Source organism: Chrysemys picta, chromosome 2, assembly GCF_011386835.1.
Source record: "Chrysemys picta bellii isolate R12L10 chromosome 2, ASM1138683v2, whole genome shotgun sequence".
Lineage (NCBI taxonomy): Eukaryota > Metazoa > Chordata > Testudines > Emydidae > Chrysemys > Chrysemys picta.
This window is the reverse complement of record NC_088792.1, coordinates 126624324-126651693: the sequence shown is the minus strand read 5'-3', so window position 1 is coordinate 126651693 and position 27370 is coordinate 126624324. Positions and strand designations below refer to the sequence as shown.

General features: G+C 45.1%; 1 protein-coding gene across 6 annotated transcripts in view; it reads right to left on the bottom strand.

Annotated features, from left to right (window-relative positions):
- Positions 1 to 307: 307 nt before the first annotated feature.
- Positions 308 to 27370, bottom strand: part of LPCAT1 (lysophosphatidylcholine acyltransferase 1) — a 175523-nt gene continuing 148460 nt past the window's right edge. For 5 of the 6 annotated variants that reach the window (XR_010598503.1, XM_065584159.1, XM_065584157.1 and 2 more), the window contains 2 exons: positions 26657 to 26795; positions 308 to 1686 (listed from right to left, as the gene is read on the bottom strand). Coding sequence is in view for 5 of the 6 variants with exons in the window: in XM_065584159.1 (XP_065440231.1) it covers positions 1505 to 1686; positions 26657 to 26795 (321 nt within the window). In the remaining variant the exon portion in view is untranslated. Of the gene's footprint in view, positions 1687 to 19991; positions 20255 to 26656; positions 26796 to 27370 lie in introns of those variants that run through there. The other variant, XM_065584158.1, reaches the window with a different exon arrangement.

The window sequence follows — 27370 nt, the reverse complement described above, 5'->3', positions numbered from 1 at the left end:
AAATCCTAAATTAGTGGCTGCTTTTCGAATTATAAAAATGCCTGAGTTTTGAAGTGTGATATAGTGCAGCTCTACAGGGTTAGTAATGGGGTTACTAACCATGCAGGATTAAGAAGTTTTACCATTAAGGAGAGAAATTCCTTTGGTCCCATTGGGACCCAGCATTACTTCTAGCCCTTAAAAGCACATTTTGGGCTTTTAAGTTCTGACATTTTTATATTCAGAAAAACTACATCATTTTGGGAAGTTTTTTATATTAGTTTTGATGCCCTGCTCAATTTTATTCCTTGTAACTAAAGTACCTGCATTTACAAAAGGAAAGAAATAAGAAATAGGGCCAATAACATTTTTTAAAACTTCTGTAAAACATTCCTAATTTTTTTTTTTTGGTAACTTCTGCATCATATAGAATATACACCATGGTAATACAAAGTTTTAAGGCATTCCTTTGGGATGTCTTATATAACTCACTTATGGCTTTGCCACTCCTAATGCAATCTTTCCAAATTCATGCTGATAAAAATCTTTATTCCACCTTACAACATGTATTTGACTGTATATGCACACATGTGCATGTGTATCTGACGTCAGATTTTTACCAAAGAAGCTGCACTTGTGTGATTCCTGGTTAATATCGAAATTAAATACATAAGGAATTAATTTATAATAAATTCCTCATATAATTAATAAGTGGAAATGTTTGAATAATTTTACAGAAAAGCATGGAAAGCATAATTTGTTTGCCACACATTTGTTCACATAGACATATCATGTCTGTTTTGAAAGCATTCCATATTTCACTGTGTTCTGCAGATAAGTATATGAGAATAAATGTATGGGAACTAAAGCCCCTTCCCTTTTGATTCTACCATGTAATGGACTGAAAGACAGACAACTTTTATCATTTAACAACAAAAATAAAAAGCAAGTAATCCTTGGTAAAAAAAAAAAAAATTGTTTTTTCATAATTGTTTCTTGCATTATTTACTGAAACCAACACAAGGCGCCAAAATGTGCTTGCTTTTCTCATGAGAATAATCCTACTGAAATCAGTGAGACTGCTCTGTGAATAAGGACGACAGATCTGGCCCTAAATAAACATCTTCCTAAACAGGGAAAAAAACTAATCACCAAAGTGCACTCACCACCATATTAGCTACAATTCTTTATACATGCACACTTTGTGCAACATTCTGTACATGAAACTAACCAATCAAATATAAATAAATATGTAGCTTCCCTTTAAGTATGCACATTAATAATGAAGCACATCACATTATTGGCTTTCAAAGACCTTTCTGAAAAAAATAAAATAAAACCCATCTCCTGACAATTAAGCTTGAAGATATTGATAAATACAGCATGTGGGAATTAAAGAACAGTATTAAGGTAGTAAATCTTTCACACACAAAAGTTATGTGTTGCTGTATAGTTGGAGTGACTATGACAATTCCAAGAAAGGAAATATTCCTCTCACCAGGAGAGGAGTAGGATGTCTGCAGTATTAATTCAGTTTCTTCTGCAGGGGATTCTTTTTATCGTCAGCATTTTCTGGGCTGAAGTCAGTACAGAATCCATTAGGGGCTGGAAGAGAAGTCTTCAAACAATTCTCAACTTCCATCTGATCATGGTACAGATACTCATCTGCAAAGTCTGGATACATTTCTGTATATCTGTAGAAGTCATCTAAAAACAGACATTTTTGTTACATGGAAGCTGCTACCACTAAAACAAAGACCATCTAACTTTTGGATACTTAGAGCCATTCACTGATAATTCTCTTCTACGAGAGGAAAACTGTCACTATTGTCCTCCTCCCCTTTCAATATCCAGCCTCCCACAACTGCTCCTCTAGTAAGACGGTATATTAACAGATAATGTATTCATTTACTAATTCAACAAAAACATTTCACTTTGTAAGTACAGTTTTCCTCATTGTGAAAAGCCTGATTTTTAATTTTTTCTGTTGATGTGAAAGGAAACAAACAAGAACTCTTTGTGAAAAAGGGTTTCCTTTTTATGCCAAAAAAGCTTCTGTTTTGTATTAATGAACTGGCACTGGCACCTTGCCACAAAGTGTTGTGCTAATATTTACTCAGACATGACGAACTGTAAAATACCTTGGAGAGCTCAAGTCATAAGAAGCAATTTTCAGATCATAAAGGACACTGACTTTGGAGGCTGCAAGGTGCAAATTGTAGCAATTGCTATATTCACACTATACCTTATAGTATTTTACATACAAACATGCTATATAAGGGATCGTCTGTAGGGATATTAAAGAAGGTACTAACAGTGATTCCCCCAAGTGACAGTGACCCCCTCATAATTTGTCCCCCACACTTTAAAATCCAACAGTTTCACCAAGTACAAAAATCTCTTGGGTCTTCTGTTAAAACTTGTAAGCCACTGTCTGTAGAAACCATTGATTGTATCTATCCTGTGAAAGATACTTTATTACTATGTAAAACTTACAAACAAGTTAATTGACTTTGTTCTTGAAGTAATTGATACAATGTAAACAAACACTATAAGCCGTAATAGCAACGGCTCCTAGGACAGACCCCCACCCTCTGTGATTAAAGGGCCGGGAGTCTCAAATGAATTAGCACACACCCCGAAAGTGGTGGAGACAGTAAATTAAAATATGGTTAAAATATGGAATATATGCTGATGAATGCTTGATATACATGAATGGTTAGGGAGATGCCAGCCTAGAAAGGAAGTATCCATCGGCAGAAGAATGTGTCAAGCACATCACATTATTGGCTTTCAAAGACCTTTTGTCTATGTCCCACTTGTGGAGTGCATGTGCCTCACATGTATGACTGGAATTTTTCGACCAGCCTCCTGCGTGTCCACATGCCCTCTGATCCAAGGGCATATATGGTAGAGTGGCCCTGACCCTTGCTAAATCATAAACCCAGAAGAAAGGGCAGGTCATGGGACTCAGATGGAAAAAAAAATCTCAAAGAACAAAAACGTTACTGGTAAGGTAAATAACCATTCATCGTTCAAGGCTTTGTCTATGTGAATCTCACTTATGGTAAAGAGCTAGCAGTTGCCAGATTAATAAGCAGTTCTGAGGAGTCGTACCTATAGTTATCTAAATAAGGATTGCAGAAATGCACTCCCAAATTTGGCATCTGATCAAGCAGCCGAATCCAGGGTGCAGTGTTTAGTAAAGATATGGGCTGAGCTCCAAGTCTCTGCTGTAGGACTATTTCTTAGGCATTCGGCGGAGGTTGCTTGGTCTCTAGTTGAGTGGGCCCTAATACTTGAGAGAAGGGGCGTATCTGCTAGTTGGTAACAAATTTTGATGCACTTGCATAATCCCTGGGAAGAGATGGTCTGACCTTTCACAGGTTGTCCCAATGCCACAAATAAATAGAGTGGTTTCCTGAATACATTTTCCCTAGCTGAATAATAAAGACGAGTTCTGGAAACATCTAAAATATGGATCTTGAGTGTGGTATGGAGTTTGGGCATGGTCTCCTTAGTTTAAGTGTGGTTTGGGGAAGGAAATGGGGAGGTTGGTTTGCTTTAAATGAAAATCTGACATCACCTTGGTAAGAAATTTAGGATAGGGTATCACTACCACCTTATCCCCATGGAAGACAGTATGTCTTCCATCAGTGCTTCGAATCTCACTAACTTTCCTGGCTGAGGTGATAGCCACCAGGAAGTTGGTGGAGAGAATACTTGGACTGAGGTTCCATAAGGTCCATAAGAAGTACATTTAAGTCCCAGGAAAGAGGGGGCCCAGAAACTATGGGATAGGCATGGAGCAGTCATTTTAAAATTTCTGAAATAATTTAAAGGTCGAACACTATATGAACGTGTACTGGAAGGTGGCATGTTGAAACTGCAACTACGTGGACCCTGATAGAAATAATGGTTAGGCCCCATAGCTTGAATTGAAAGTTGCAGTCCAAAATCTTGGGAGTAAGGTTTTCTAATAGATTTGCACAATGTAGTGAAGCTTAGATGGATTTTTTTTTCCCACATGGAACTATACAATAATTTTGTAGTGGGCTTCACAGGCTCAGAGTTTAAGGCCAGAAGGGACCCATTAGATCATCAAGTCTGACCTTCTGTGTACCACAAGTGCTTAAATTTCACCCAGTTACCCCTATATTGATCCCAGTAACTTGTGTTTAATTAAAGCATAAGTTCCAGAAAGGCATCCAATCATGGTCTGAAAACATGAAGAGCTGGAGAAAAGACAGTTACCTTTTCCATAACTGGTGTTGTTCATGTCTATTCCACAATAGGCATGCGTGCTCGCCACGTGCACTGGTGCTGGAAGTTTTCCCCCTAGCAGTACCAGTAGGGGAGCGCCATGGCGTGGTATAAGGGGTGCTGCGTGCTCTCCCCACCCTCAGTTCCCTGTTGCTAGACAGCGCCAAGAGAGGGGAAGGAGAGCGGGATGTGGAATAGAAATGAGCAACACATCTAGAAGAACACCAGTTACGGAAAAGGTAACTGTCTTTTCTTCCTCAAGTGACTGCTCGTGTATTCCACAATAGGTAATTCCAAGCTATATCTGTTGGAAATGGGTAGGAGTTCACAAATTCTCGGGATGGAGCACAGCTCTGCTGAACCTGGCGTCATCCCTGGTCTGGGAGATGACTGCATAGTGCGAGGTGAACGTGTGAACTGAAGACCAAGTGGCAGCCTTACAAATGTCCTGAAGGGGTACATGGGCCAAGAAGGCAGCCAATGAGGCCTGTGCCTGAGTTGAGTGCACCTTTACTATTGGTGGCGGAGGGATTCCCACCAGGTCATAACAGGTACAGATGCATGAGGTGATCCAGTTGGAGAGCTGCTGAGTGGAGATCAGCCGACCTTTCATGCACTCGGCCGAGGCCATGAACAGTTGCGAGGACTTTCTGAATGGCTTAGTTCGCTCCAGGTAGAAAGCCAGAGCGCGTCTCACATCCAGCGTGTGCAGGCGGCACTCCTCACTGGATGCATGGGGCTTGGGGCAAATGAACGGCAGAAAAATGTCCTGACCCATGTGATAGGCGGAGACCACCTTCGGGAGGAACGAGGGGTGTGGGCAGAGCTGGACCTTATCTTTATGAAACACTGTGTACGGGAGCTTGGAGGTCAGGGCCCTGAGCTCCGAGACCCGCCTAGCCGACGTGATTGCAGCGAGGAAGGTCACCTTCCATGAGAGGTGCGACCAGGAGCACATGGCTAGCGGCTCAAACAGGGGCCCTGTGAGGACCCAAGTTTAGGACCCACTGCGGGCTGGGGGGCCTAACATATGGGGAAAGACAATCCAAACCCTTAAAGAATCAGCCAGTCATAGCATGGGAGAATACTGTGTGGTCCTGCACTGGCAGATGGAGGGCCGATATGGCCGCCAGGTGCACCTTGACTGACGAGGGCGCCAGGCCCTGGGCTCTAAGGTGAAGTAGGTCGTCCAGGATAAGCTGGATCGGGGCAGCCACCGGGGAAATGCCCCACTTGTCCACCCATCTGGAAAACCGAGAACACTTTGCCTCAGTCTCGGTGATTGCTCAGTGCATGGAGGGTCGCCTACTTTCTAGGAGGACGCGCTGAACCCCTTCCGAGCATGTCCTTTCCTACCTACCTAATCATTGAGAAGCCACTTCGTGAGGTGGAGTGCCACTAGGTTGGGGGGGGGGGGGGGGAGGAGGCGGCCCTGATCCTGGGAGAGCAGGTCCGGGCAGGACAGCAACGGCCATGGCTGTCTGGATCATGCCGGGGCAATCAGAAGGACCCGGGACTTGTCCATCTTTATCTTTTCCAGGACCTTGCCGATCAGCGGGAACAGGGGAAAGGCATAGAGAAACTGGCCTGACCAGGATGGGAGGAAGGCATCGGAGATAGCGCCCCATCCCAGCCCCACCCCTGGAGCAGAACCGGGGACAGAGACAGTTCTGCAAGTCGTAAAAAGATCCACCTGGGGAGTTCCCCACACTTGGAAAAGTCTGTGCACCACCTCTGGGTGGAGAGACCACTTATGCTGAGAGCAGAAGTCCCTGCTCAAGTGATCCGCCCTCTTGTTCTGGGCGCCCGGCCGATGGAAGGCCTGCAGGCAGATGTCGTGGGTTATACAAAAGTCCCACAGCCTGAGGGCTTCACGGCAGAGGGCAGAAGATCGGGCCCCGCCTTGCCTGTTAATGTAGAACATTGAGACTGTGTTGTTCGTGAGGACCCTGACCACCCAGCCCTCCAGGTGCGAGCAGAAGGCCATGCACACCAGTCATACCACCCTGAGCTCCTTGACATTTATGTGGAGGGTCAGAGCCCAAGCTGACCACAGATCTTGGGTATGAACATTCCCCACATGGGCCCCCCATCCCAGGTCTGATGCGTCAGACACCAGCTCCAGAGCTCTGCCCCTGAAAGGGATGCCTTGGAGCATGTTTCTCGGGGAGGACCACCACCGTAGGGAGGTGATCACTGGTTTGAGTACCGTGAGGACTTTGTCCATCCTGTCCCTGACCTGGGAGAACTCAGAGGCCAACCAGAGCTGGAGGGGCAGAGTCTGGCAAGATGAACCGCATACATGCATGCTGACATATGACCCAAGAGCTGGAGGCATGCTCTGGCCATTGTCACTGGAAACCTTGTGATGGTGGCGATGAGCCCCTTCAGGGTCTCGAACCTGTCCGGGACCGCCGCAATTAACTCTATGCGTTGAACTGGGACTAACGTGGACTTGGTGTTGTTTACCAACAGACGCAAAGTGGTGCACGTGGACAGAAGGAGCGCCACGTGATCCGTCACCTGTGACTGGGAGCTGCCCTTGACCAACTAGTTGTCCAGATAGAGGAAGATCTGGACCCCCCCGGCCCCTGAGGTGGACCGCCACCACCGATATACATTTCGTGAATACCCTGAGGGCAGTGGACAGGCCAAACAGGAGGACCGTAAATTGGTAGTGTTCCTGCCCCACCGTGAAACGCAGGAAGCGTCTGTGCCCCTTGAATATATGAATGTGGAAGTACACGTCCTGCAGATCGAGGGTGGCGTACCAGGCCCCGGCGTCCAGGAAGGGGATGATGGAGGCCAGGGAGAAAATGCGGGAACTTGAGCTTCACCATGTACTGGTTTAGGCCTTGCAGGTCCAAGGTAGGCCGTCGGGATTAGTACCCCTTGCCTTTGAACTCCCTGGGTACCTCTTCCACTGCTTTTAGGCCCAGGAGCCACCCCACATCCTGCTCGAGCAGGACCTTGTGCAAGGGGTCCCCCAGGAGGGATGGGGGTGGAGGGTTGTTGGGCGGGGAGGAAGTAAACTAGAGGGTATAGCCCTGGGAGATGGTGTTGAGGATCCATCGGTCCGAGGTCAGCCGCGACCACTCTGGGAGGAAAGCGCACAACCGATTGGAAAAGGGAAGCTTTATTGAGGGTAGATCCCTGATGAGAACTGGCAGGGCACCCCCAGGTGTCCCATCAAAACTGTCTTTTCCCCGCCTACTTGCCCTTGGAGGACCCACGCTGGGGGTCAGGGCGAGACTGCCTCTGTGGGCACCTCTCAGAGTCCCGCAACTTCTTATAAGCGGTCTCATATTTTGGGTGGGTGGCCTGAGTAGGAGTTTGCTGGGGCTTGAACTTAGGTTTAGCCGGAGCCAGAACAGAGAGACCCAGAGTCTAGAGGAAGCAACAGAGGGTCCTGTGGCACCTTTAAGACTAACAGAAGTATTGGAGCATAAGCTTTTGTGGGTGAATGCCCACTTCATCAGACGCAAGAGTCTGGAGGGTCATGCAGGAGTCTTTCAGGCCATGCAGCTTTGTATCCGTTTGTTCCGCAAACAGAGCTTTGCCATCAAATGGGAGGTCCTGCCGGAAGGTCTGCGCCTTGCTGGACAGCCCAGAGAGCAGGAGCCATGACGCCTTTCTCATGGACACTGCTGAGGCCATGGACCGTGCGGCCGTGTCCACTGCATCTGAAGCTGCCTGCAGGGTTGCCCTGGCAACTGCTGTACCCTCCTCCACCAGCGCTTTGAACTCCTTCCTGTCACGCTCCTGGAGGGAGTCCTCGAACTTGGGCAGGGAGCCCCAGAGATTGAACTCATACCGGCCCAGGAGAGCCTGGTGGTTCACCACTCGTAACTGGAAGCTCCAGGATGAATAAATTTTCCTTCCAAATGAGTCTAGCCTCCGCAAATCTTTATTTTTTGGGGTAGCGGCTGGCTGGCAACTGCTCCCTGTGTTTGACCAACTTGACCACAGGGAGTTAGGAGCAGGGTGGGTATATAAGTATTCATGCCCCTTAGCGGGTACAAAATACTTGTGTTCTACTCTCTTGGAGATGGGACCAATGAGGCCAGTGTTTCATAGAATCATAGAATATCAGAGTTGGAAGGGACCTCAGGAGGTCATCTAGTCCAATCTCCTGCTCAAAGCAGGACCAATTCCCAACTAAATCATCCCAGCCAGGGCTTTGTCAAGCCGGGCCTTAAAAACCTCCAAGGAAGGAGATTCCACCACCTCCCTAGGTAACGCATTCCAGTGCTTCACCACCCTCCTAGTGAAATAGTGTTTCCTAATATCCAACCTAGACCTCCTCCACTGCAACTTGAGACCATTGCTCCTTGTTCTGTCATCTGCCACCACTGAGAACAGCCGAGCTCCATCCTCTTTGGAACCCCCCTTCAGGTAGTTGAAAGCAGCTATCAAATCCCCCCTCATTCTTCTCTTCTGCAGACTAAACAATCCCAGTTCAGTTCCCTCAGCCTCTCCTCATAAGTCATGTGCTCCAGACCCCTAATGATTTTTGTTGCCCTCCGCTGGACTCTTTCCAATTTTTCCACATCCTTCTTGTAGTGTGGGGCCCAAAACTGGACACAGTACTCCAGATGAGGCCTCACCAATGTTGAATAAAGGGGAACGATCACGTTCCTCGATCTACTGGCAATGCCCCTACCTATACAGCCCACAGGGCATTTGAAATTTTTGCCCCCCCTTCCTGGAGAGGGAAGACCACCCTGCCTGGTGCCGAGGACAGCACATTAAACAGGGAGTCGGAGAGCTTCTCCATCTTCTCTGCTTGGAGGTGGAGGCTTGATACCACTCTTTTCAAGAGTTCTTGGTGGACCCTAAAGTCCTCCTGTGGAACGGAGGGAGGCAGGGGCGTAATCGCCTCATCTGGGAAGGGCGAGGAGGCCGGCGTGGTACTTTGGATGTCCACCGCCACCAGAGGGTCCACCACCTAGTCGGTCTCCGGGCACGGTGCCGAGGATATACGTTCCACCAACTCCTTCCTCTGAGGTCTGGAGAGGGAGGCCAATAGTCCTTCTGAGGCTCCAACCACCAAGCGAGACCCCACCGGGGGCTGCGTCGGAGGCCACTGTTCCCACTGGTACCATTGGGCTGGCTACGGGGCCCAGTGCCACTGCACCTGCCGTGGCACTGGCGGGGATGGCTGTATCGATGGACGACTACGAAGGGAGGCCCGGTTGACATACGACCTGCCTCTGAGCCCGGACCGGGAGGAGCGGCGGTACCGGGAGCGGTGCCGACCACGGCACCGCGATCCCGACGTGGAGGACCAGTACAGTCAGTAACAGGTGCTCCATGATTGGCTCCGGTGAACAGACCCGCAATGGTGAGATGCCGGCGATTGACACCTGGAGCTGCAGAGGCGGTGCCGTGATGGGGTCCTGGAGCGGGACGCCGAACAGGAACGACATCGACGTCCGTGCCGTGACCAGCTACGATAACCCCTCTGAGACAAGGGCCGTTGGCGACGTCTACCTCGGTCTCATCGGTGTTCGCCCCTCGAGGTGGAGCAGTGCTAACAGGCTCAGTCAGACGGAATCCAACCAGACACCCTGGTAGGCATCGACGGCGATCCACGTGGACTTTGCCCGGAATGGTTGCTGGGCGGCAAACGGCATCAAAAATGTTCCCGAGACCGGTACTGAGCTGGGGGCAACTGTGGAGATCCCAGCGACAGCTTACCTCTGGAGCACGGGGCCGACATCGGCGGTGCTCTTGGTACCAGCATGGACATAACATCCCGGGCTGCCTGAGGGCCTCCGGCGTGGAGGGCACCCGGACATTCAGGGAGGCCTGCTCCGAATGGGCCAGGCTATTCCACTCAACTTGAATTGGAGGCCTAGTGGCCGGTGGGGACCAAGACTGCCCAATATGGGTCTAGCCTCTGTCCCGGGTTTACTCCAGTGCTCCAGTGAAGAAGGCCTCTTTCTAGCCTTCTTGGCGTGCCCTGTGGACGGGGAGCGGTGCCGACTAGTTGATGGCACCGAAGTGTCGCCACGCACTGATACTGCGGTGCCCGGTGCTGACTCGGAGCAACGCGCCAGAGCCGGGGTCAGCGCCGACTCCATCAGAATAGCCCAGAGCCTAATGTCCCCCTCTCTCTTGGTCCGAGGCTTAAACGACTTGCAAATCTTGCAGCGATCGCTGAGATGGATTTCCCCCAAATAGTGCAGGCAGTCCGCGTGCGGATCACTCAGTGGCATAGAACGCCTACAAGTGTCGCACAACTTAAAACCTGGGGCACGGGGCATGCCCTGGCCCGGGTGCTCTAGCTAAACTAAACTAACTAACTACAGGTACCATACACTGAACGAACAAGCAGTTTTGGGGATGACCTACAGCAAAGCTGGAGCAGAGCAATTCCGAAGCAGTTCCGAAGGAACTGAGGGTGGGGGGAGTGCGCAGCACCCCTTGTACCATGCCACGGAGGCGCCACTCTAGGGGTCACTGGGGCGCTCCCGTACGGGTACCGCTAGGGGACAAACTTCCGGCACCGGTGCACATGGCGAGCATGCACACCTATTGTGGAATACACAAGAGCAAGTATCAGAGGGGTAGCTGTGTTAGTCTGGATCTGTAAAAAGCAACAAAGAGTCCTGTGGCACCTTATAGACTAACAGATGTATTGGAGCATACGCTTTCGTGGGTGAATACCCACTTCGTCAGACGCATGCATGTATTCACCCACAAAAGCTTATGCTCCAATACATCTGTTAGTCTATAAGGTGCCACAGGACTCTTTGTTGCTTTACACAAGAGCAATCACTCGAAGAAGAATTCACCACTTCCCTTGATAGTTTTTTCCAATGGTTAATCACCCTCACTGTTAGAAAATTGTGCTTTATTTCCATTTGAATTTGTCTGGCTTCGGTTTCCAGATACTGTTTTTTGTTAGGCCTTTCTTTTTTAGATTAAAGACCTATTTTGTATATTCTAAATACCTGCTATTTTTTCCCCCATGGAAATACTTATACACTGCAATCAAGTCATCTCTCAATCTTCTTTTTGATAAACTAAACAATTGAGCTCTTTAAGTCTTGTGTCTTGCAATGCAAGGCATTTTCTCCAAAGCTTGCATTTTTTTGTGGTTCTTTTCTGCACCCTCTCCAATTTTTCAACACACTTTTTGAAACATGGACACAAGAATTGGATGCAGTATTCCAGTATCAGCCTCACCAGTGCCCTATATAGAGGTAAAATAACCTCCCTACTCAGCACTCCCCTGTTTATACATATAAGTATCATATTAGCCTTTTTTCCCACAGCATTCTATTGGGTGCTCATGTTCAGCTGCTTATCCACTATGTCCCATAGATACTTTTCAGTCACTGGTTTCCAGAATACAGTTCCCCGTTCTGTAGGTATGGCCTAAATCCTTAATGGATCCCTTTGCATTTGGCTGTTTTAAAATGCTTCTAGCTCCATAGTACCCAGCCAGCCAACTTCTGAGCCATCAGATGTAAAGATGTTGTGTTTGGATAGAGAATTTGTTCCTCTGGGCTCCTGGTTTAGAAGAGTGAGGACTCTTTCTGAATTTCTCTGATCTCTCCTGTTCCAAGGAAGAAGATCAGTGCCATGAGCTGCCAACAGAGTGAAGCTCAGATTTGCCCTGACATGAGGTGGTGGAAGCATTAGTGGGCTTCAGTGCTGAACTCCTAACCAGTGCCAAACTTGATTTGGAGGACTGTGGATGGCTGATTGAAGTGTTGAAGATCCTTTCTTGGCATTAGCAATGGGAGCTTTCAGGGTAGAGACTCTGCTTACACAGATGCTGAAGGAGCAGGTTCTTTGAGATGAGACTTCCTTTTTGGAGTCAGAGGAATGTCTTTCCAAATCCGACACTCCTCTCAAGGATTGCTCCTGTAAGCAGAGTTTTAGCCAGTTCTGGAGTGGTGAGTTCTGATGAAGAAGGATCAGCATATGGGGCAACAGTCCAGAACGTGACTCTCATCCAAACAGAAAGGGGGGGGGGGCACGTGCCCTCCCCATGTGACTCCTCCCCACCCCCAGCCCAGGGCCCCCACACTATCCCCATCCCCTCCCCATGATCCATATCCATCCTCCTCCTGATGCACCGGAGGCTTCTGTAGTACAGACCCCAGGCAGGAGGACTCAGGAGATGTAGCTGTGTGGAAGGGCTGGGGCTGGGCTGGGGGTGGTACAGCTACGCCAGATGAGCTGCTGGCATGGGATCGCCCAGCGACCCCACGTTCTGCTCTTTCTGCCACTGCAGTTCCTGGGAGAGCCCTGCCCTTTCACGGAGCTGCGTCTCCTCTGTCTGTACAGCAGCCCTGCTGAAGGGCAGGGCTGGGCTGGGGGCAGTACAGCTGTGGTTCCCAGCGGGGAAAGGAGCAGAATGCCAGCAGCTCCTTCTGCAGTTGTACCGCCCCTAGCTCCACCCTCCCCCCCCAAGCCCTGTCCTCTGGCAGGGCTGCTGTACAGACTGAGGAGATGCAGCTCCGTGGAAGGGCTGGGTGCGGGCTCCTCCCCGTCTTTCCGTTACACCATGACAGCTATATATATCTTACTGGTACGGCATACCAGACGTACCACCGTACTTGCACCACTGGCGGAGAGTAGTAGTCAGAAGAAAAAAAAAAACAAGGGGAGGGAGGGATGTTAACAGGGCACAAAAATATCCCTAAACTAAATCGATTATGTTAAATGCTAACATGTAAAAATATTTACAAAACTGATTTGATGAAAGGTCAGTACAGTATAGCAGGGTCACATTGTTGAATTTCTGTCCTGCTTCCACTGGAAGTAAGAGAGAACTGAGAGGCACTTGGGTCTGCTCTTCCCTTTATGGCCTCAGATGGAGGGGGTGGCACACAACGACACTGTTAGCCCCCAGTGGACCCTGCTGGTCAAAAGATTCCAATATTGCCCATAAGGTGTATATGCACCATAAGTGGGATCCACATGGACAGACTAGAAGTAGTTTTAACTTTCTTCTTGTTCCCTTGTTAAACAGACTAGACAGAGATAAAATAAGTAAGTACATTTTATGATTTGCAGCATTTCCTCCATTCCTTCTGGGGCACTATGGTCTTTAATATTTAGTAGAATGCATGTGAAAGAAACCCCAGCCATATAACTGAATATAAAAGAAAATTGTAAGTGCCTAAAAGCATTTTAACCAAGAAAACACCATTAACATCACAAATAGAAAGGTGGCTATAACAAAAATTCAGAAAAACCCTTAAAATCCCTGCTGAAAAGCCATGGCAAACTTAAAAAAATATTCTATTATAAATACAATTCTGCCCTTGTCATTTTCTGTTCCCTTTCTCTCAGTAATGTCTTATTTAATACTATGTTCCTTTGGACGGAAAGAAGAGATTTCTTCCATACAGGGTTCATCTGTAGCTTAATTCTTCACTTGTCAAATTCATAAGATTTTGTAACATTAATTAGTAGGGAACATAATGAGATAGTTACCTGTAATTGTTCTCTAAAGATATGTATCGCAGCAAATTGGAGCTTTCATCAGCTTAATAAGAACCCCATGATAGTCAAGCAGTTTATATGATGCATGTAAAAATAACGTAGCCATGTGGATCTTTTCAGATCAGACCACAAACCTTTTACATTTACAGCTGTAAGCCTTTATGCTAGATTCATCACAGGACAACCTGAAAAAAAAAAACCTCAATTTCTACAGGAGCATGCTGACAAGAAGAGGGATCTGGGGCTGGGAGAGAAAAATGCTCTGGTTCTGCATAATCATAAGGACAGACTCTCAGCATGATGGATCTCAGCCACCACCAATCCTTAATAAGATTGAGAACCATATTTTTTCCTCACTCAAGAGTTGTCTGCTGATCAAGGGTGCTGCAAACAAATCTATCTCCACTTTCCCTATCATTCAAGAAATATCTGATCCAGTGACCACTTGTAGGTCCATCAACTAATTTCCTCCCATTTAAGTGCCTAAGAGGAATGTCCTGTGGTACACTACCCGATTCCACTCTTGTAACACTTTTAAAAGCAGAAGATATAAGCCTGTTGCTTGCTGTTTGTTCACATAAACCTTTGTGGGCTGATCAGGTCCACTCAAGAGACTCGTGCAGAGAAGTACCATGGGTAGTATAAATACAGTTGTCACCAGGCTCAACATCTGTAGCCTGGCTCTGACAAATCCCCACCATTTCTTCTGTGACCTAGATGCTGTTCTGGGAAGGGAAGGCTCTCAATTGAGTCGCATCTAGTAGAAGTTTTAAGTACATCAAATGTCCCTGGGGAACCAGATAGACATGTGGGTAGTTTATTTTAACCCCAGTAAGTATAGCACACTCAGTGTGGCACAGATTAATCCTTGCATTCCCTTCCAAGATGGCATTCTTGTTCAGAGTTAACAGCCACCACATATTCATGAACATTGTCAACCTCAAAAGGAATACACAAAATTGGTAATTTTATTCCTCTATTACAAGTCTGATATATTATCCTGTGTTTTGATGTATCCTGTGAATGTATGCACCAGCAAGGTGTGCATGCATAGTCAGTCACTTATCTCTACAAAACATATAATTGTGTGTTTGCTTTTTTAGATAAAAATTAAGGTCCCTGAATTTCAGGATGTATCTGAGTTCTCCTGTCATTTTGGGTATCAAGCACTACCTGAAATAAGATCACAATGCCCCCAAAGTCCAAGGGGCTAGGTCTACAGAGGGATTTAGGTAGTGCAATACTTTAGACACCTCTAGGCTTAGCTGGCAACTGAACAAGGTTTTAAGGATCGCAGTGATGCCTAAATGTTAGACTTAGGTACCTAAAATGGCAATCACTGTCTAATCTCATTCTCCATCCTTGTCAACTGCAACTCCTAAAACTAAAGCTGGCACAGTGAGCAAGCCCCATTCACTGCACTCTGCTTCTCACCCTAAAGACCCAATAGCTCAAAGACAGTATACCACTAATAAGAGGAATCAGGAGCTCCTTTGGAGACTCTTTTCTTTGGGGAATAGGGAGGATTAGTTCCCGGAACCTTCTGATGTGGAGAGAGAAAAATCCCTAGCCTCTAACAAATGGACAAGAAAAGAACAATGTTGTCATCAAACTGTTTAAAGAATGTCCTTCTGCAGTGGGGGGGGGGGGGGGAGTAGGAGGGGGAGAAGAGGGGAGTGGAGTTCAAAGGAGAGTTTGAACCAAGGGTCCTTGTAGCAATTCTTCGTTATGCTCTGTATTCTGTCCACTATCTTGGGGCACCTCAATGTAGAGTGGATCTTCTGTAGAGTCCCAAAGCCAAAATACCTCACAAAAGGTTTTACTAACTTGAAGTTATTGGGACAAACTATCAAATTTTAACCCTAGATATTGCTCAGAGACAGCTCTGTACAAGTGAATTCTGCAGAAGTTTATCCAAGCGATCTGGCCTAGTCCCAGCTTCTTAACTCTACACCTAAGGTGGCAGTAAGGAAGGCTAATCTATTGTGAGGGTAGTCAGGCATAAAGAGGAAGGGAAATAATGTTTCCAAACATGGCCCTGAGATTGCCAACATTTCTTTCCAAAAACTGAGATAAATGGGTGGCAAGCTGAGCCTAAATTCTGCAGAATTCTGTCTTCTGATACAGACAAAAAAGCTGTAGCAATTTCATTTAAATTTTAAAATGTAGGTTTTTAATTATGTACAAAAATCAACAATACAGTCTCTACAGCAACCCTTATGTTATTTATTTATTACAATAAATTGAATGTATTCTATGTGGTCCTATTTTCAATTTAACAGAAATGAATGGGACAGTTCATATTTCTCTGAGGTATGGTTACAGGTTTTTTGGAGATTCAGGAAGACAACACTGAATCACTCTATATTTCCTTTACAGTTTCAGTATTTTTTTCACAACAATGAGGTCTAAAACATTGAGAAAAGACATCTTGTATTTGGAGCCTAGTTGTGTGGCAATGGGGTAGATTCTATGTAGTCCAAATTCCACACTTGAAGACTACATTGGACCCTGTAAATGAGCTGCAATTGCAGTGTAAGATTCACATGTAAAATTCTACAGAATTTTACTAGCACTTCTTCAGAAACTGTTACTCCTCAAAAGAGGACACCCATTGATATCAAACAGGCTACGGGTGGCTTTTACAACTGGAAATACCCCATATCTGGATTGAGGAATCATTACTCCTGGGGAAATTCTGTGCCAAAATATTAAAAATTCTGCACCAAAAAAATTAAGAATTCTGTGCACAATATTTTAAAATTCTACATATTTTGTCAAAATAATATAGTATAATCATGCTGGTTTCAGTTATTTTGGTAATGTATTTAAACTGCAATACAATGGATGGAGAATAGGAGTGGGGAGCACTGGAGGATATCCCCAACCTCCCCCTCTGTCTAATAGTAATGTAGCTAGGTTTGACCCTTTATTTCTAGTTATTAGTCAACAAATATATGCAGCCATATGCTGAGTGTTACATTAGAGGCAACTGGAGAGAAAGTGAAGGCTGGGGAACCAAACTCACAACTTATATTGGCTACTGACCATCTCCAGAAATGTCAGTAGCAAACAGTTCATGGAACACATTTTGATAGGAGATTTTTTCGGTCCAGAAATTTAGACCAGTTCTAATCACTAAAGAACCATAAGCATATATAAGGCCATACTGTCCTTTACACCACTCTGGCAATGTAAAGGAGCCTTAGAACTTTTATATCTGTTTTATACTCCTGGGGGAATTCACAAAGACAAAGGGAACAATTCACTAAGGAGGCAGGCTGCTATATTCTGCTCTGTCTGAGAGGACAGAGACTACCTCATGCCTACCTCGCCAAAACAGTCCAAAGCCCTGCCCTTCCATGCCGAGCATGCACAATAGCGATCGAGAGAGACAGTGTCTCTCTCTCTCTCTCACGCACGAATGCTCAGCCCCCAGCGGCGATTTACATCTCTACCAGCTGCTCAGGGTGCTCAAACCAACTTGCCTGTGCTGCGGGGGAGAGGCGCATGACCATTCTTGCGGCTTCCCTTTACTTCCCTATCAGAAGTCATTTTTCTGCAGGGAACCAAAGAAATCTGTGAAGGACATGAATTCTGTGCATGCACAATGATGCAGAATTCCTCCAGAAATAAATCATCAACAAAAGGACCGAAGACTCTTATTGTTGTTCAGCTCTCCTCCCTGTGGAGATGAGTCATGCAAGTGGACTCTTCCCATCACCTGATTTTGCAGCTCAGAGGACATGGCAGGAGGAGGATAAAAATCAAAACCAAAAAGAAACAAAGATCTCTATGCTGCGTGGACTTGGGGGTGGTGGTGGTGGTTTGCAAGGGGTTTCTAGCCATATCTAGCAAGATATCCCCAGCTGCTTAGCCTTAGCCTAATGGACAAATGGAGCTTGTTGATTACAGAAGCCCGCATTACCTTTGAAATTTAAGGCTGGAACTCATTTGAGTATCTATGTTTGCTTGTTTTTGTAAATAACTCTCTAACTTTCTTTTCCTATTTAAAAACCTTCATATAGTTTACTATAGGATTGGCTGCATGCATTGTCTTTGGTGTGAGACCCAAAGCACATCTGACCTGGGGTAAATGACTGGCCCCTTGGGATTAGGAGTAACTTGAATATTATTGTGATTCTTGGTGTAAGGGGCCACCTATCACAGAGATACACTAAAATGGGGGGGGGGGGGAAAGGGGGCAAAACAGACTGGAGTACCCAAGCATACTGTCTGTGCCTCTGTGTTAAGGTTGTTCAAGTGCCTGAGGAGTCTGCACTTGGTGCAACTGGTTGGTGAAATCTAAGCCTCGAACTCACAACCAATTTGGGGTTTGTGCCCTGGTGAACGGCCTGCCTTGAGGCTGGTACTCACACACTTGCGTCACTGTTGGGAGCATCATACTGGCATAGTTGTGGCAGGATTCACATGCCACAGGTCAATTAAGTTTAGAGACCATAACCCCGCGCCGTTAAAATTTAAACTTAATATTGGAGAATTTTTAAAGGCAAAATAATAGACATAAGAAGTGAACTGGAGTTCACAACAGGAAAGATCCTTTAAAAGGAGCTGAGAACTTTGCTCATAAATTTTGATCAGGTGCAAAGGGAAGAACATGAGATGGAGTCAGATCCAGAGGGTGAGAACCATCCTATCTCAGAGCCCACAGAGGCAACTGGGCCACTTGCAGAACCCAAGAGCCAAGGAAGAACATGAGCACCAGAGACTGATGGCAGAATTGCGGATCAGGGAGACTGACTGCATAAAAGAGTACCTGTCCTCCTTTGAAAGATTATATGGGATGCACAATATCCCAGTGGATAAACAGATGCCTATCCTCTTAACCAGATTAACTGGGAAAGTGAGACAAGTTTTTAATTATATGGAGAAGGGTGATGCTAAAGTATACAAGAAATTTAAAGAAATTGTATTGAAAATTTAAAGAAATTGTATTGAAAAGATTTAGGATTACCCCTGAAACCTATCGATTGATGTATAGAAACCTCAGCCTATTAGACAATATTGCTCATGTTGAATATGTGCATAAAATGTGTAATTTTACGAGAAAACAGATAATGGGGGTGGGGGCTGAAGGTGATTATGGAAGATAGTCTGATCTGATGGCCCAGGAGCAATTGTTATGGGTAGTTACAGATGAGGTAAAAGCAGCCATCTGTGACTAAAAACAATTTACAGTTTTATAGACTGCAGAAATTGCTGATCAATATGTAGTATCAAGGGCCCACAGGGGTACAAATCCCAGGGGAAGGGAAATCCCCTTGTCACCCAGGTTAAGCAAGGAGAAAGGATTGAAAATAAACCTAACCGTACTGGGGAAATTAGGTTTAGGTTTTATAATGACCCAACCAGTCCCAGTCAACACTGGGACTATGCATCCGAAGAAGTGAGGTTTTTACCCACGAAAGCTTATGCCAAATAAATCTGTTAGTCTTTAAGGTGCCACCAGAGTCCTTGTTTTTATAATCTATTCAAATCATGTAAACACAAACAAATAATATTAAATACATATTACATTAAGTAAGTTTGTTGCCAAGTTATAAAGAAAGTCCACTGAACTGGTAGAATTCGCTGAGCACCTAGAACCAGAGTTTGCTGAAGTGTTGAATCAACTTTTGGCAGCAGTAGCCTCTTTTGCAGAGAGAACAGTTTTTTCAACTGGTTCAGTTCGATGATAGTCCATTCAACATTAAGAAACCAGTTGGGAGGTGAAAAAGCAGGAAAGCTTGTTTTCCCCTTCCAATCCACGAATAAATAAAAATAAGACTGAGAGGATGAGATCTACTGGTTCAAACATCTTGGAAGCACGTGGTGACCAGAAACAATTAATTCAATTCACTAAGTATAGTTAGTGTTTCCTTTATTTAATAAAGTTAGTTTTAAATGCAAAACATGTTTTGATAAACTTTTGGATAATCTAGCACATTTAATGTAGCTTTGCTCAATTTCAAAAAAATTAAAATGCTATTTTAGAGCACTGTTAATTGAATTTGAATTTCCATTCAAATAGAGCTTGATACCAATTGCAAGTAAAAAAATAATCTAGTAAATAAATGTATCATTCACCATTTGCTAACATAAAAACCTAAAATTAAGAATCTGATTCTTACTTTTAGATTGCTTAAATAAATGTGTATAGATATAGTGTATCCTGATTAGCAAATAGAAGCACCAAATTTAGTGTAAAGGCTATATTTATTTGCAAATCAATGTTTTAATGGTTACTAACCAATGAGAATCAGTCTTTCCTGATGAAAATAATTGAAGTACAAATGCAAAACACGATAAAAAGGTTTTCTACTTGCTGATTAAAATCTGATTTAAATCTCTTTGATTTAAACAAATCCACACTGAATCCAAGTGATAGGGGCTTTATGCCCTTCTAGATGGGCTTCCTAAACCAGCAGTGAAGAGTTTGTAACCGTTTCTCTTCTGGTAGAGTCAGGATGACCAGGATTCCAACACAAACGGTCTTCACATTTTTCAACCTGGTGAGGGAGTCCAGCACCCACTGAGGCCAAACCTGCAGACATCAGAGGTGGAGTCTTGCAAACAGTGTCATGTATGCGCATGATGATGTGCCCAAGAAGAGCAATGCAAGACTTCATAGATAGGGGACCCACTTGCATGTCCAATTTGTAGCCCTGGGACCTAATGGAGTTAAGGACAGAAGGGTGGGTGCAGGCTGGGCATAACTCTGTGAGCCTGGGAAGGCTGCCTCACATATACAGCACCACTTGGATTTAACCTGCAGTTTTCTTGGCTGCTCTGCTATGCCTGTAAGGGGCAGAGGAGCTGGCAGGAGATACTGCAGCAGAAACTCAGGGATGGTTAAAACCCTCTAGGGATTAACTGAGCCAGGGAGGAGGAGGAGGAATGCTGAGGAGAGAGAACACTGCTCCCCACTGCCCAAAAAATGGGGCAAAAAAGTTAAAATAGAAGGAGGAAGACTGGAACCAAAAGAGGACACTACTGCCTGCTGCTGCGCAGGCAGAGAATCTGGCAGCAAGCAGAAGGGACGTGGCCAGACTAGATGGTGCCAAAAGGCTGATTCGCCTCCGTGAGTTGCTGAGGCTGGGTCTACACTACCCGCCTGAATTGGCGGGCAGAAATCGACCTCTCGGGGATCGATTTATCGGATTAATCGATCCCCGAATCGACGCTCTTACTCCACCAGCGGAGGTGGGAGTAAGCGCCGTCGACGGGAAGCCGCAGAGATCGATTTTGCCGCCGTCCTCACAGCGGGGTAAGTCGGCTGCGATACGTCGAATTCAGCTACGTTATTCACGTAGCTGAATTTGCGTATCTTAAATCGACCCCCCCCCGTAGTGTAGATGTAGCCTAAGAGAGGAGAGCAGCCCAGACGTCCAGAACTGTGGGAGATGCTGGAATGTGGTGGGGGAGTGGGGGCAGAACACACAGAAGGTGTGACAGGGAAATAAATTAAAGAAAATAAATAAGATATAAAGAAAGGATTAACAAGCAGACTAGCTAACTAGAAGCCTAGCTAACAGACACCACAGAGCTCTCTCTCAGGCCACAGGCAGTTGAAAAGGAACTGGGGCTGTAGCAGATCCACCCTACCCTATATACCCTCTAATCAGGGCATGAGGATATACAGGGCTCAGGCGTGGACCATATGGATGCTGGTACCAAAATCTCTAATCAGAGGGGTTTAGGCATGTTCACAGACCTGAAGTGGAGCACTCATAGGGACAACAACTTGAAGAAAAATACTGATATGCCTCGATGACACAGGTGGGCTGCCACTACTGCCAGAACCTTTGTAAACACTCTCAGCACTGTGTTCAGAAGGGTAGTATATTGGTAATGTCCAAAGCCAATGGTAAACCTTAGGAAACTCCTGTGTGCTGAGTATATGTCTATGTGAAAGTAAGCTTCTTTCCGGTCGAGACCTGTATATCAATCTCCCATCCTTGGATCTGGGATTATCAAGGATACGGGTGATCATCCTGTATTTCAGTGTCATTTGCAGGTGTTCAATTGCCTGATATCCAAGATAGGCCTCCAACCTCCCTTCCTTTTGGGGATCAGGAAGTACCTCGAGGTGCCTTTCCCACTGACCTTAGGAGGCATAGGTTCTATAGCTTGCAGCTGAAGAAATTATTCCACCTCTTGTATCAGTATCCTGTCATGAGAGTGGTCTCAAATGGGACAGGGATGGCAGGTTGTAAACAGGGATGGAGAGATGGTATACCCTGTTGTGATAACTGGAACAGTGCTCTACTTATGGTATGGCTGGGATTTAGAGATCTTCCTCTTCAGAGCAGTGGTACAGACACTAAGGGAATGAAATGTGGCCATAGAGTCTCTTAAAGTGTGGTCATACATCCTTCTTTTTGCTAAATAAATGGTTTCCTTCAAATGGTAAATCCTCGACTGTCATCTGCATCTCTTTTGGAAAGCCAAACAAGTGGCGCTATGAGGAGCACCTCATCGTGACTGCAGTCATCATCAAGTGAGAGGCTGTATCTGCTGCATCTAAAGCCACTTGGAGAGTGGATCTAGCCTCCAATTTCCCTCCTTCAGCTATATAGTGAACTCTTGATTACTGTCCTGAGGCAATTTGTCCATCAATTATGACAATTTATTATATTTAATAAATTCATACTTTGCCATAAGCACCTGGTAATTTGCAATGTGAGACTAGAAACTAGCAGATGTATCATTCCTTCTAATAGGCAAGGCTAAGATTATGTCACAGAGGTTGCGGAAGTTACGGAATCCTTGTTCACCTTCCTTGGTGGGTCTTCAGTGGCTCCAGTGCCTCTTGCTGACTATCTGTCTCTGGCTCCAGGCCTTTTGCGGCTCGGCTCTCTGGCTGGGTCACACAATCAAAACGAACCCCTTCCAGGATAGCAGAGCCCGACAAACCTGTCAGTCTGCCCTCATCAGTGTTTTCAGCCCTTTGGTCATGTTTCCAAATGAGCCTTGTCTCCTTCTCAGGGCTTAAGTTAGGCTTGTCCCCCCTCTTCCTTGGGGTTTACACCACTTCACCGGTGGACAGTGGGGGAACCGAGGCCCTCTCACTATTCCATGTTCCAACCCAGGGACGTTATAAGTAGCAGTTACGCATCACTGCTGCTTCCCTGAGCCTCTTCCCACCTGGCCCCATTATCTTCACCCGTTACCTCAGTGAAGTTCTCAGGTCCTCTCTCTCCCAGCTTAGCAAATGCAGCCAGACCCAAAGACTGGTTATCCCTCAAACTCCTTTGGCTACAGAGGAGCATCATTTTTTTCCTTGGTCCCAGCCAGGAACAGAACTACTAAGTTCCCTGGAACTTCCTCTATCTGAGCTTGCTGGGCTCTTATTGAATGCTTCCGTGCAGCCTCTCTAGGCAGGCCTGAAGAGCCCACCTTTGCTGTTCCTTTCCTGGAGCAGGGTGTAGTATCATAGAATCATAGAATATCAGGGTTGGAAGGGACCTCAGGAGGTCATCTAGTCCAACCCATTGTTCATAGCAGGACCAATCCCCAACTAAATCATCCCAGCCAGGGCTTCGTCAAGCCTGACCTTAAAAACCTTTAAGGAAGGAGATTCCACCACCTTCCTAGGTAACCCATTCCAGTGCTTCACCACCCTCCTAGTGAAAAAGTTTTTTCCTAATATCCAGCCTAAACCTCCCCTACTGCAACTTGAGACCATTACTCCTTGTTCTGTCATCTGGTACCACTGAGAACAGTCTAGATCCATCCTCTTTGGAACCCCCTTTCAGGTAGTTGAAAGCAGCTATCAAATCTCCCCTCACTCTTCTCTTCTGCAGACTAAACAAGCCCAGTTTCCTCACCCTCTCCTCATAAGTCATGTGCTCCAGCCCCCTAATCATTTTTGTTGCCTTCTGCTGGATTCTTTCCAATTTTTCCGCATCCTTCTTGTAGTGTGGGGTCCAAAACTGGACACAGTACTCCAGATGAGGCCTCACCAATGCCGAATAGAGGGGAATGATTACGTCCCTCGATCTGCTGCCAATACCTCTACTTATACAGCCCAAAATGCCGTTAGCCTTCTTAGCAACAAGGGCACACTGTTGACTCATATCCAGCTTCTCGTCCACTGTAACCCCTAGATCCTTTTCTGCAGAACTGCTGCTTAGCCACTCGGTCCCTAGTCTGTAGCAGTGCATGGGATTCTTCCGTCCTAAGCACAGGACTCTGCACTTGTCCTTGTTGAATACCATCAGATTTCTTTTGGCCCAATCCTCCAATTTGTCTAGGTCCCTCTGTATCCTATCCCTACCCTCCAGCGTATCTATCACTCCTCCCAGTTTAGTGTCATCTGCAAACTTGCTGAGGGTGCAGTCGACGCCATCCTCCAGATCATTAATGAAGATATTGAACAAAACCGGCCCCAGGATGGACCCTTGGGGCACTCCACTTGATACCGGCTGCCAACTAGACATGGAGCCATTGATCACTACCCATTGAGCCTGAACAATCTAGCCAGCTTTCTATCCATCTTATAGTCCATTCATCCAGCCCATACTTCTTTAACTTGCCGGCCGTGGGAGACCGTATCAAAAGCTTTGCTAAAGTCAAGGAACCATAGGCGTTCCAGAAGGGGTCTACAAAGGGTCTAGTTAGTATACCACATCACACTCTCCTCTGTAGCAATGCTGTGCCTATGAGTAAAATGTATTCAATTAATTCCCCACCTTTTCAGTGTTAACCAGATGCTTTCCAGTTGAATGATGAAATATAATTTGGGAATTTTCTTTTTCATTATTTCATGGGTCATGGGATATTCGTATAATTGAAATGGAGGAAAAAAGAACAGGACCATCTTAGTCTGATAAATGGTTTGGCATCCGTTTGTTTAGTAGCAAAAGTGTTAATAAAAGTCAGTGCCTATATTATATCCCTTATTATAACATCTGTTCTATAGATAGTTGTTGATTTTGTCCTCTTCCTACATTTTAACACTGTTATATTTCTATCCAAATGTGACAATTTGGGAGAATCTGTACAGTTTAGGAATTGTTTGAGATTATGAACTCTGTATATGTCTATGTCAGACTGTAAATTCTATTTTGAGTGTGCATCCTCTCTGCCTTCTCTATTGGCTGATTGTTTTCATTTTTGACTGAACTTCCAGAGGCTCATGGCAAAAGAACAACCAATGAGGGTCGTCGACTTAAAGCGTTCTCCTTATTGAAATGGAATAGCTCTAAACAGACTGGCTTCCAATCAGGAGAACTAGTTTATCAGGAGAGAGGTTGCCTTCGCAGCGAAGTCACCTGATGGGACTCTGGTCACCTGCTAAGGATGACCAGGGAGTAACTTGACTAAAGGACTGGAATGTTATAAAAAAGAGCAGAAGCTGCTCTTTTTGTTCTCTGTTCTTCTTTTCTCCAGCTCAAGTGGAAGAAGCAATAGGTGCTTGATGAGACCAGGGATCCTGCCTACCTTCCTAACACAGATGGCCTTCCGAGGGAAGTGTGTGCTAGGGAGGGGCATTTCATTTAGGAAATTTGTTTTGTTCTAAGTGATTTGTACTCTCTTGTGAGTAAGTAAAAGAACAATAGTGTTAGAATCTGTACAAAGCGTCTGTATCTTATATGCTTTACAGCTACCATGTGGTCCCTGGAAGAGGTAACCCAGAAGGCTCACACCTTTCGGAAGAGTTCTGGGGGAGGGAGTGTTCAAGTGATAGGGGGTGCCAGACAATGGGTATGTGCCCTGAGATTATGCTTGCGGATCCAAGTGAAGGGCAATGGCTGGGCTCCATTCAGGCTCTGCAGGCTTAAAAACACCCAGAGACCCAGCAGCTGGGTCGCATCATAACAGTCTAGTTGAGTGGCCATTTATCTTAGGGTTTTCTTTGATTACTCCTATTTAAAGGTTAAAGACGTATGACGTGAAATGAAGTCTGCTCCAGTGTCCATATTTCTGTAGCAATGCAATACATTTTAAAATGAAAATGTTCTTAAAATAAACAATTTGAAAAATTATTACAGTAAGAAATTATGTTAATTAAGAAATTAAGAAATCAGAACCGCAAAAATATGTGCAAGTCACAATCACTTCTATTTGGGAGATGCTACTGCTCTTAGGTTTGCAGGATCCAAACCTTATCTGAATCAGTCACAGCTAGGTTGGGCTGTTTATTATTAATTATTATTATTATTTATTAATTCTTCTTCTTCATATAAGTAGTGCCTGAAGGTCCCAACAAAGATTAGGGCTTTATTATGCAATGTACATACACATAGCGAGAGACATTCCCTGCTCCAAAGACCTTACAGCCTAAATAGACAAGACAGACAAAAGATGGGAGAGGAAATGGATAGTGATTTGACCCAGGTCACAAGTAGAACCTGGAATACAACTAGAGTCCCCTGACTCCCAGTGCAGTGCTCTGTCCACGGGATTACACTGCCTGTCTGCTGCACTGTTCTCTCCAGGTTATCTTGGTTATGACTAGAGCTGAACGAATAGTTCACAACAAATTTATTCAAAAGCTTAACCTTTTTTCCTGTTCCTGAATTGTCTACAAACAGATTGGGGGGAGGAGGGGAAGAGGGAAATTCCCGTGCCCCCAGATCTCAGATGGATGAGAATTCAAAGACAACAGGGAAGAGATACAAAAGTAAAAAATAGAGGGAGCAATGTAACACAAATAAGAGGACAAGAGGAAAATCAATCACAGAGCAGGTGTTGCCTAAGAGCTCATCCAGGACCACCTAACCTATGGTAAAGAAATAAAATAAATATTGAAACTGAAACACCTAGTTATGGCATTTGATGTTTTAGACACATGCTTCTGGCCTAAGTAACTTGGCAAAAACACTGCAAATGACACATTTTTAGCTATTATAAAACAAAAGAAAAAGAAAAAAAAGTTAGCAGCTACATCCTTGATAATCCATAGTTGTGTAGAGATTTTCAAATCCATTTAATTACTCACCATATGTGATTTTCCCTTTTTCTTCTGCATCTATAGCTTTAAAAAGGTCTGTTACATTAAGCTCTGACACACCCAAGGCAGTCTTCAGAATGCAAGCTAAGTCGTTTTCTATTATGGTTCCATTTTGTGATTCATACATCTATGAAATAAGGCAGGAAGACAAATTATTGCAAAGCCAAGTACTAATTTTCAGAAGAGCAACACATCTAAAATAATTTTTTATGGGTAAGATTTGTTTCTGAAAAGTCAAGTTAGTCTCAAATTGATAATGATCAAGCGAGAGCTTGTGGGTGGCCTATCCGAAATAAATAAAGGGTAGACACAGCCAAGTCATTTATGAACCACTGTGCACTTAGTGAAAAGATTGTGATTAATCTTTCCCTGCTGGATGCTGAACTGATGATCTTTCATATATAAAGAACAACAGCTCTACCACTTGAAATAAAGGAAAATGGCTAAGAAGAACTGCCAATAATAATAATAAAATTAATAATAGTAGTAAATCTTTTCACACGTACAGTGCTTTCTATGTGAGGATCTCAGAATACTTTATAATCATTAATGAATAAAGCATTATAAAACTTTGTAAAGTAGTTGATTATCCCCATTTTACAAGAAGGGAGGTATAGACTTTGGAGCCCTGCTTGAAATGCATTGGGCCTAATTTTCAGACCTATTCTAAAGATATTAAAAATAACAAATGGGTTAGAGAAG